Source organism: Electrophorus electricus, chromosome 3 (assembly GCF_013358815.1).
Source record: "Electrophorus electricus isolate fEleEle1 chromosome 3, fEleEle1.pri, whole genome shotgun sequence".
NCBI classification, from domain to species: Eukaryota; Metazoa; Chordata; class Actinopteri; order Gymnotiformes; family Gymnotidae; genus Electrophorus; species Electrophorus electricus.
Genome location: NC_049537.1, coordinates 16,269,395 through 16,280,210, shown reverse-complemented (window position 1 = coordinate 16,280,210; position 10,816 = coordinate 16,269,395). Strand labels below are relative to the sequence as shown.

The window sequence follows — 10,816 nt, the reverse complement described above, 5'->3', positions numbered from 1 at the left end:
AATTTGTTTATTTACCAAAATGGTACCAAAATGGAAATAAGTCTTTGGAGTTTTTGTTATCCCTGACTCTTTCTGATTTTATTATACTTTGTCTGATGAAGTGTGGGAATGCTGTTTTATTTTAAAATATGAAATGGTCCAATAAAGTAAATCAACCAATCATTCATTCATCATTTGTTATGTGTTGACAAGACTGCAGATGTTCACATGGTAGACACCATAAAGATTTTCATATATAATCTTCTTTTCTCAAAACTTTAATAATACCCTAAACATTATTCAGTCAAATAACCAAGGTTAAACTCAAACCTTCTGGATAAAAAGAAAAAAGGTGCAATTCTGGGCACAGTGACCACGGTAAATGTATACTTTGCTGACATCTTCCACCAACATATTCGCAAAATTCACTGCTTCTGAAAAAATAAACATAGGCTTATAAACGACTTAGCCTAAACATGGAGGGATAAAATAATCTAGAAATCATGGCTTTTCAAGAAAGGTCAAAAGTTGAGACACAGAAAGCTTTTCGCGATTAGCACAACTCGAAATTTAAGACAGTTTACATAGAAAGAATAGCCTCATTATGAGCAGTAAGAAAAACGCGTTAAAAATGATCAGGTGAAGTGGATAAGGCATCCAGTGGATCTCGCAATTTTGAAGGGGCTGTTAACCATGGTTTTTCGTGAGGGGGGGGAGAGAGGAAGGCTTCTATCTTTCCCACCTCTTTTCTCTCAGCTTTTAACAGTCAGAATGTGAGGCGCTCAAATGTCGCGGAACCTGCTACTAGTCGGTCGTCGTTCGCCCAGATGCATTTGCGGCTCTTTCCTCTATTTTACCTTGTTTGTCACACACTTATGTTGACGTTAGCGGCAAGAAAACGAAGTGGTAAGAATATGTTTCATTAATTAAATTAGTTATTTTATGAATACCTATTTTATGAATAACTAATTAGATCTTTTTATTAAACATTTTTGTGACAAGATGGTAAAATAAAACATGCTAAAAATGTTTAATAGTTTGCCATGATAGGTTATACGAAATCTCTCTTAACCTTTCGTTGATTAAAATAATTGGTCTGTACTGTAGTCTAACAGGGTTCTTTGAATGCTTCTACTGTTGAACCGGTTAGACGATAGTAGGTGCATGACCTCCTGTCGAAACTAATTTCTCTAAATAATATTTATAGTCTGTCGAATTTTAGAACCTAAACAACTATCGTTATTTCTCAAGCAACAACAAACAGTCCGCATTAAATTTCTGAACAGTTATACAACGCAAAGATTTGTTATGTAGCTGGACATTTTTAGCAAGTGGTTTTGCTGCTTTTTTGGCTACTGAAACATTTAATTGAGAGACGAAAAACGGCTGAAACTAGTTACATACAAAAGTCAAAGTTCACAGACAGCTAGGCTTTAGACTGTTCACCTTGCACCCCCGGTAACAGCGGGATTCGTAGCGCTGGGGGCCTTTCTGCTAATTAGAGCTTTCAGACGTTATACAGCGCTATATTATAGGTTCCAGATTGCTACCGTGTAACAGACTTTCGTTTTCCATTTATTTTGATACTTAGACTATCCAAGTGAACGTTTTCGTGAAATTGAAATTTCCATTAAACGTCAGTAATATTTTGTGAGGATGTTTAAGATACATCTCAAGTTTATGTGCAAGCGTGTATTATTATTATTATTATTATTATTATTATTATTATTATTATTATTATTATTATTATAATTCTTGTTATTATTAGAATTATTATTATTATTATTGTTGTTGTTATTATTATCATTAATAATAATAATACGTTTACGGATTTCGTCTAGACAATAGGTCTATCTCACACATATGTTCCCTATATAATTTATAATTGTCTTTTTCTAATGCGATTTAGAGATCTTTAAGTTTTTTACCATGTGATTTTTATGAAGTTATTTGCAATAGCGAATTAGTTTACTTTGTAAACAGCAGTGTTCCCCGAGTGTTAAGGATTCCGATAAACATCATTCTAATATGGTAATATCGCACACAATCTTGATGTCCAATTTTTGAGTAAAATTTAAATTGTATATTCTTTGTAGTCCCACAATGCGCTAAACCCACGCGAACTTGTATTTTGCATTATCCTTGTATAACGCAATTCTTCCTTATATGAACTGTCTATTGGATTGTATATAATGTCATATGAACTGTGTAGTTATAAGAACCATCTTTAGTGACTTTTATGCTTCTGTTTGGGGGGTTATTTGGATGGTTACATTAAAGTAAACCAGGTTTTGTTTTTAAAGAAAAATGTGCTAAAGAAATAAAGGACATATAGATGATGTGGGAGTGAATACTGTCTGTTATTAGCAGGTAGTTGTACTGCACAGAGATTAGTCACTGTTTACTGTTCCCAGGTATTTTTCTCTCATACCTGCTTATGTAATGAGCTGCTGGATCATCCCTAGACTTTGTCCGTGATGTCTTCTGAAAAACATGAGTGTATCCCTGTATGCTACTTGATTTGAAGAGATATTGCCACTCAAAGCTGATCTAAAATGGAGCTCTGGGTTAATGCATTTAGGTTTCTTAAAGCCTAGTGTCCTTTTTTCAGTCCAGTACAAGGGTGATGATTAGAAGGAGAGACCATGTTATCTTTTTTTGATACATCATCTCAGCTTTTTGTCCTACAATTCAATTACATGTTTAATACACTGGGCTCATGGTGCACTTGCCCCAGACTGTTTTGTCTCTCTTTATTTCCCTTATCTAGGAGAGAATGGAGATCAGTAACATGTGCGTTTCTTTGTGCTCTCCCCATTGACCCTTTTTAATGGAAAACCCAGACAAGACACAAAAAAGGTCTTCTCTCTTCATGTCTCTGAGCTCAGCCAAACTTAAACAGGCATGAACTCTGTGCAATAAGACCACATTTCATGACAGTGCATGAGAGAGAGAATAAAGCTTTTATGGCTAAAGTCTCTTGTGACAAATGTATAGTCAAGGATTGTATTTCATACCGAGTTAAACCAGAACGTGTGTGCATTGTAATGGGACAAGATAGTTTTGCTTCGAAATATCCTCATTCCTATTTTGATGTATGCCTTAGACTGTTCTGAATGTGCACATTGCTTGATAGCATTGGGGGAGTATTAAAATTTTAACAATCCAGTACTGAAAGTCTTCAGTAAATAGTAGTCTTTTGGAAACTACCAACTGGAAACGAATAATCACTTGAATTAAAAGAAGGAAGCAGCAGGAACTGTTAGGACAGATTCCTGCACTGACAATTATTGTTATTCTGTGGTGGCTCAAAAAGATATGTCCTATAGTAAGAGAAAAAATCTTTCAGATCTTTCCATAATCAGGCTACATTTGACTGATGCTCTTTGCATGCTATTTGAATTGTGCTCTCCACAAAATCTCATCTTTCTGTATAAAAGACTGAATATTGTTTCTAAAAGAATATGCATAGCCATCTTCATCCCATCAGATTTGATTGTTAAGGAACAATAGAAGAAGAGAAGATTCCGTACAGTGGCATTTCCACATGAGCCGAAGGTTTTATGATGTCTTTTTTTGCCCTTGCAGTTCTCTGATATTGATGCATTCACATTTGTGTTAGTCACCAAAGAGAACTGGCAACAGGACTGCAAGAGCTGCCTGGAGTGCTCAAAAGAAAATGGATGTCTGCGTTGCCCTGAGCGACTCTTCCTCTACTTGCACAGAGATGGCATGAGCCATCACGGCTTATGTGTCCATTCCTGCCCCACTGGACACTTCGGCCTGCGAGGAACAGATGCGAACCGCTGCATAAGTACGTTTGTCCTGGAAGTTCCTGGTTATATATGCACACACATGCTGTGTTGGATGTGCATGTATCTTAAACACTTTATTGGGTTATCTCAGCTCAAAGATGTAGAAAGCAACCTTCTTTTTCTGCTCCTTTATCCAAAAAGAGTCCTGTGGTCCTGTGACTAGAGGACTGCTATAAAAACAATCTGTTCACTCTCTTGTGTTCCCTTGAGTGTAACTGATTGATGTAAATATATTTGTTTTCCAGAATGCAAAGCTCAAGAGTGTGAAAGGTGCTTTGACAAAGACTTTTGCACTAAGTGCAAAGGAGGATTTTTGCTCTTCAAAGGCAAATGTTTCAGCAGTTGCCCTGATGGCACATTTCCTCATTCTACAGACTGTGTTGGTGAGCCATTTATTACAGTTGTGCCTGGTTAATTGTTTGTTCTTTATGATTAGATGTATTTAAAGTTCTATTAGCATGTAAATGAGACCTGTCATTCCAGATGTTATGTGAAAGGATTGGGCCAAGATTGTTTCCCGTGTGTACAGGTAGACAAAACACATGGTAGAATGGTATTCTGTGCCATTTTTAAATAGATTGGCATTATGTGTTAAATGATAGAATCTACACCACAAATCTACACAACATACACACAGGAGTCCTGTAAATTATAATGCCACATGCTATAAATATCCATCAGTCTGAAAAAAGTAAAAAAAAACAAAAAAACAAGAACAACAAAAAAACCCAGATGTTGAGTTGTGTTTACCTTCAAAATCTAATTTTAACATTATATATATATATATATATATATAATTTAAAATGGCAGTTACATTTTAAAAAGGTTTTGAAGGCCTATTCAGTGCATCTTTGTTCTGGAAGTCTGGGTGTGATGTACTGTGGATCTCTAAGAGCTTATGATGTTGAATATGTTTCAGAGGGTTGTATTTATGGTCCAGTTGGTTCCTGGGGTGAGTGGAGCCCTTGCCTCCACAATGGCCTAAATTGTGGTGTCAAGTGGGGGTGGCAGAATAGGACCCAAGTGCTGTCAGGGAGCTTGCCAGGGGAGCTGTCTGCATCATGTCCCCCTCAGAGTGAGACAAGAAAGTGCCGTATGAAAAAGAAGTGTACAAAAGGTAAGAAGGCTTGCTTTTTTAAATAGACTGATCCAGGGCTTTATGAATAAATATTTGGTTTAGATTCAGATAATGATGCTTACAAAGAAATCAAGATGCGACCAAACTTTGAAGGCAGTGATCTTGTGAAATGAGACATTCAACAATATGACGGCTAGGTCTTTATTCTGCTTTGCTTATGATATTTAGTAAATCACTGTCTGAGTACTCTAACAAGTCACAGAAGCACCACCAGCACGCCTACCCATTTAGCTCCCATAGTTGCTCAATATACCATGATCTGCACATTACATGAAACACAAGATTCACATGTTAAAAAGCTGTAGTGCCAAAATGGCTTTGTTTTCCCTCTCTCAAATTTGGAGATTTTTCCTCTGTTTTAGCAGCTAGGCTTTTTTAATCTCCACTTGATTCTACTCTGGAAATCATATGTTTGGACCAATTATCATCATCATTGGCAGATCAGATGTCTAGTGGCATTAAGTAAAATGGAGGAATAATCTTTGCTCTTTGCCGTCATTCGGAACAGCCATCTCAGCCTCTCTTAATGGCAGCCATGTGTGATGCCGAGGCAGAAGGGATCCTCTGACATTCCACTGCCTGCTCATAGATTACCCAGTGTCTCTTCAATTTCAAATGTTTATTGCTTTCAGATGAAGGGAGTGAATGTAGTTCCCCTAGTTGTCATGTTAGTTATTGATAAAAGTGGACTTGATACATATTGGTTTCGAATTTGTGTGTGTGTGTGTGTGTGTGTTTACTGGTTTCTGGGTTTTTGGTCATACCAGTCTGTTTGATTCTGTATAGTCAGTCAGTCTGGCCAAGTCCCACATGTAAATTTAAATGATGACTAGTCAGGTGTCACACTGTAAGTGAGATGTATGATCTAGTAAAGTGGTGTTGATGAGGTAAAACTTAAAGTGCAAGGACCCAGATCATCGCTGTTGCTGTTAGGTGGTCTTAAATATTTCAAGGACAGTGTATGAAAGCTTTGTGCCATAGAGGCAAAGCTTTTATTCTACATACACAGTTGAGTTATGCACACTATACCTATGGATCCTTTCAGAAGGTTTTTATTTGGTTTGAGGGGTGGTGGCAGGGGGTAACATTTCTGTAGCCTTCATTAAGAACTGAACATCACATGCATATAAATGTGCTCTGATCTAGAGTCATATCATGTGGTGATGTGAATACAAACATGGTATTTATTTTTGGTGAAAGGAGGCAGAAAAAAATGTTTAGATTAACCTTGCTCTGACACCCCTAATGGAGGCCATTCTGTTTACAAGCTCTCCAGGAACTTTCTCCAGATTCATGCTATGCTAACAAGATTAAAATGATGAATTTAAGTAAGGAAATTATGATGCCCGAAACATATGACACAAATGAAAAGCATATGTAATGGACATATCCCTTTCCATAAAAAAAGAAAAAATACTGTTAAATTAGGTCTAAACCGGTGGGGGGGGGGGGGGGGGGGGGGTGATGCACTGCTCTCATCTCTGGAGCTCCCTGAATGTCCAGCTCTGATGCAGTATGACCAGTGTATGATCCAGGGGTGACCTGGCATCTCAAATGCTAGCAAAAAGGACAAATTATTAAAAGGATGACAACAACAACAATAAAACAATATTTTGCTCCATTTACCACCCTCTTAACCTCAGGATTCTGGTAACATGATTTCACTATGATTGAAAAAATTGATGCAGGTTTTGTAATAATGTCATCTTTGTGGTTTTAGGGTTTTAGCTAAACTCCTCCAAACCACTAGATATGATGTCCACATTGCTTTTACAATTTGGATGCAATGTTTAAATTCCTTACATTAAACTCGCTGCAGTGTTTATCCTCAGCTTTGAGTCTGTATGTTCCCCATTATTTAAAAAAACAAAGCAAAGAAAAAAATCTGAATTTATTTAATCCATCATGCCTTTCACAAACAAAGTAGAGACAAAAATTATTTCTGAATTTTTAATAGATCACTTAAAACACATGAATGAAAATAATCATAAGTAGCTTTATGTCTTATATTTATTGTTTAATCATTGTGTACTGGGTGTTCACATGCATTAGTTTGAGTGTCCACAAGCACAGATGAGGTGGTAATTCTCAGTCTCTGCACTGACACCTAGATGTGCAGGATCTCTGTCAAAAATGCCTATTGTTATAGGGAGTCTGATGTTGGGTAGCAAATATAGCATTTTGTTCTGACATGAATAAACTAGTGTATGTGATCTATTCCAAGGTGATCCCTCTTAAACCAATTTTAGCCCTTAGTGAGAGGAAATCTTGGATAATCCTTACAAATTAAAAAAACAGAGAACTGTATATTTGCATGATACACTTTTTAGGTTTAGTGTGACTGTTTTTAGTTTAGCGCTGCGTGTACAATTGAAATGATGATTAAACGCACTGACAATTATGATAGAAAAAACTGTTCAATTTATTAACAGACACTGTTATTGTGGCTCAGTGTACTGCAGTCATCCTTATGACATGTGCAAAACCCCTCCTCCTTAGTCATGTTACATGTGCAACTCTGAGGATTTTAGACCACTTCAGTTTGTGGTCAGAATAATCAGAGAGAAAAACAGAAGATGGTTATAAAATAATGGGTCTCAGTACTCTTCAAGGGGCTCCTTTAAGACTGTTAAATAAGAGCAGAATGGCATAGAAATCCTTTATTGCAATAGATACCAGGCCATGGAAAAATGGAATGCGTAGGGCTAGAGGTGTGTGTGTGTGTGTGTGTGTGTGTGTGTGTGTGTGTGTGTGTGTGTGTGTGTGTGTGTGTGTGTGTGTGTGTGTGTGTGTGTGGTGACATGGGGGTCAAAAAGAGATTAAGTGATTCAATTCCTAGCTAGCAGTGGTGGCAGGTTTCAGACCACAAGCCCTGTTCCCTGTTTCCTTGAACATAATTACTGTGCATTTCATTTTTATCTTACTCTCATTTTTGACTCCAAGAAAGACAGACAAACAAGCATTATGATTTGGATTTTGACAAAGACAAAAATTATACATTTGTATGTGCCTACTTCTGTACACTATTTGTTCCGCTTTCCCTTTCACTTTTTTTTTCTATGCCTTTTTTTATAAGCGTTCCTTCCCAAGATAGTGCATACCACCCACAAGCCCCTCTGTTGTTGATTTAGGCTTAAAAAAAGTTATTTGAACTAGACATAAACATACTTGAAGCATTGGAAGGAGCTCACGGTTTACTTCTCAGGATTAGAAAACTGAATCATAGCCAATGAATCTTAAGTGCATGTAAATTACATGCACAATGACACTCCTATAAACCCACACTTTAGGCCTGTAGAGGAATTTAATTCCTAACCAGTAATGTAATAGCATGAGACATATTTGTTTCTAAGATAGAATTTAAAAAAAAAAGAGTGAAGGAGTTAATCATAATAAAGGAATAAAAATATAGTGAATAAAACTAATAAATATTCGATTAACTAAAATACTGTAAAATCTATTTTCAGAGCTATGAGCTACCTACTGGAGGCTTGGGTAGTACTGTGAGCTACTGCATGCATATGGCCTTACATACTTTCACCAGACTGGAATGACTGCCCTGCCCTTACATAACTACTGTTTTGACCTTACAGATAAACAAAGAAAGGATCGGCGAGGGGAGCGGAGAAGAGCACAGAAGCAGTGGATGCTTTTGGACAACACGACTGTTCTTGAACCTCCAGGAGGAAACTGATTGATCAAAATAAAGAGCAGCAGAGGTCAATGGCGCACCAGAAGAGTTGTACAGACAATCCGCTACCAAGCAAAGCATTCATGTCGTTTCTATATTTTCATATTAATATATATCAAAGATTTTTCTAGATTTTTTTGTTTGAAAATATGAAAGATGCTCTGAGCACCATGTAGCCATGTAACATTCCACACCTACTACTGTTAAGCAGTATTCATTTATATTACTATTTAGGTTAATGAAATGAAAGCTCTTCAATGCCAGACTTTGATATTGTCATTTGTTTACAATAATGTGGCACATGATATCCTGTATTTGTTCTTTGCATCACAAATTGGTCAAAGTTCTACCCAATACTGCTGTATTGTTTATTAGAATACACTCATTTAAATGCAAAATAGATTGATGGAGACACACTCAAAGCCGTGATACTGCACATTTTCTACTGATGGATAACCAACAACTTCAGTCTATGGTTTTGATTTGTGCTGCCATTTCTGTTCGATCTGCCTCGCTCTGTTTCTTTCCTTTTGTGGTCTCCATTTTCTTACCACATCTGTTCCTTCTACTTTTACGTCTTCAGCAGTGTACTTGCGCTACTGCAGACAAATGTATGATGATGTAAAATTGTGTTCTGTGAACTTCATTATTTAAACTTCAGTTGCTGAATTTTTAAACAAATACAGATTAGTTATGGGTGTCCTAAGCCTCGGGGGCCACAGCGCTTGGGTAACAAAAAATGTAATGAACTGAGTCAGGTGTGTTCCAGGAATAAAATATGTTAAACAGTGTGTAGTGCAGCGGTCGTCTATAATTGAAACTGGGAAACTACGGGTGGATCAAGACATGTGATTAGCACATTAACTGTTCAGTCCAACAGTGTCTTGTATATTTCCCCATCAAAAAATATTAGTCAGTCAAAGGTTTTATCCTGTAGTTCAGTTTTGGGGCACTTTTGTCAGGAGGGACAACTTTTATATTGTGATTATTAGCTGAACTGTAATATTAACTTGCTCACAGTTAAAAGTAATAACATTTTCATAGATTTTTCATCATTTTGTTCAAGTGCAAGACTGATTTTCTATTCAGTGTTATTATTAACTTAGCTATATGACTGGGGAGCCTTGTGGTGTTAAGTCATCAACTTACTAATATAATTGAGATTTTTTATTTATTTTGAATTATTTAGATGAAATCCAAAAATGTCAAATGTGAGTAATAGTTTTTCAACAAACAGCATAGGCATTTGACAATGCCAAGTCTTTATTAAAGAAATAGTTAAAACTCTCAAGGTCAGAGAAATGCAAAAGGGGTGTTAACCCCTACATTTAGTTACTAGTTACATCCTTTGTTGGTTTTTCAACTAAAGACTCTTTAATGATCAATTCTGCACAGTAGTAAGTAGTTATTTTGGCCCATTCCTATATACCACACTGTCGACGCATATATGTTTTTGGAATGCTTTAAATGGCCTGTTTCAGACCACGCAGCAGAAGGGCATTTGGACTAAGGTTATTTCAAATTTTGTTATTTAAATAAGATTGCCTTTATTTATTACATCATAAATGAAAGTTAAGTTAAATATTTAGGCCACATTTTTCACAATTCCAGATAATTCCAAAATTTTCCCAAGCCATATGTGCAGTTCTGCATGTGCAGTTGTGTGTGTGTGTGTGTGTGTGTGTGTATGTATATATATATATATATATATATATATATATATATATATATATATATATATATGTGTGTGTGTGTGTGTGTGTGTGTGTATATATATATATATATATATATATATATATATATATATATATAAAAATTCCCACTCTGGGTGGTCTTTTTCCTTCATGCTTGGGGCCCTCCACCAGAGGCCTGGGATCTTCAGAGTCCTGTGTAGTATCTTAGCTGTTCCAAGGACTGCACTCTTCTGGCCAGAGATCCCAGATGTACCACAGGAGCCACAATTGCCACAGTTACCCTCCAAATAGTTTCTAGCTCTTATTTCAGCCCCTGGTATTTCTGGAGTTTTTCATGTTCCTTGTTCCTGATGTTGCTATCACTTGGGATTTCTACATCTACCACTATGGCCCTCTTCTGCTGTTTAACCACTACTACTATGGCCGGTTGATTAGCCATTACCATCTTGTCTGTCTGTATCTGTAAGGATCTCACAGGCTCTTAGACATTTTTCACCAC

The 10,816-nt window shown here is 36.6% G+C and overlaps 1 protein-coding gene across 1 annotated transcript; it reads left to right on the top strand.

Moving 5' to 3' along the window:
* Positions 1 to 610: 610 nt before the first annotated feature.
* rspo4 (R-spondin 4) lies at positions 611 to 8,626 on the top strand. Its single transcript, XM_035524110.1, has 6 exons — positions 611 to 618; positions 746 to 885; positions 3,602 to 3,793; positions 4,040 to 4,177; positions 4,714 to 4,911; positions 8,526 to 8,626. Exons 1-6 carry the CDS (start codon positions 611 to 613, stop codon positions 8,624 to 8,626), a joined length of 777 nt encoding a protein of 258 aa, XP_035380003.1.
* The last annotated feature ends 2,190 nt before the right edge of the window (positions 8,627 to 10,816 follow it).

Bases quoted from the DNA above. Each gene is read 5' to 3' on its own strand.
- rspo4 (XM_035524110.1), top strand. The intron at 4,178-4,713 runs GTGAGCCATTTA...AATATGTTTCAG, and splicing joins TCATTCTACAGACTGTGTTG to AGGGTTGTATTTATGGTCCA. The intron at 4,912-8,525 runs GTAAGAAGGCTT...TTGACCTTACAG, and splicing joins GAAAAAGAAGTGTACAAAAG to ATAAACAAAGAAAGGATCGG.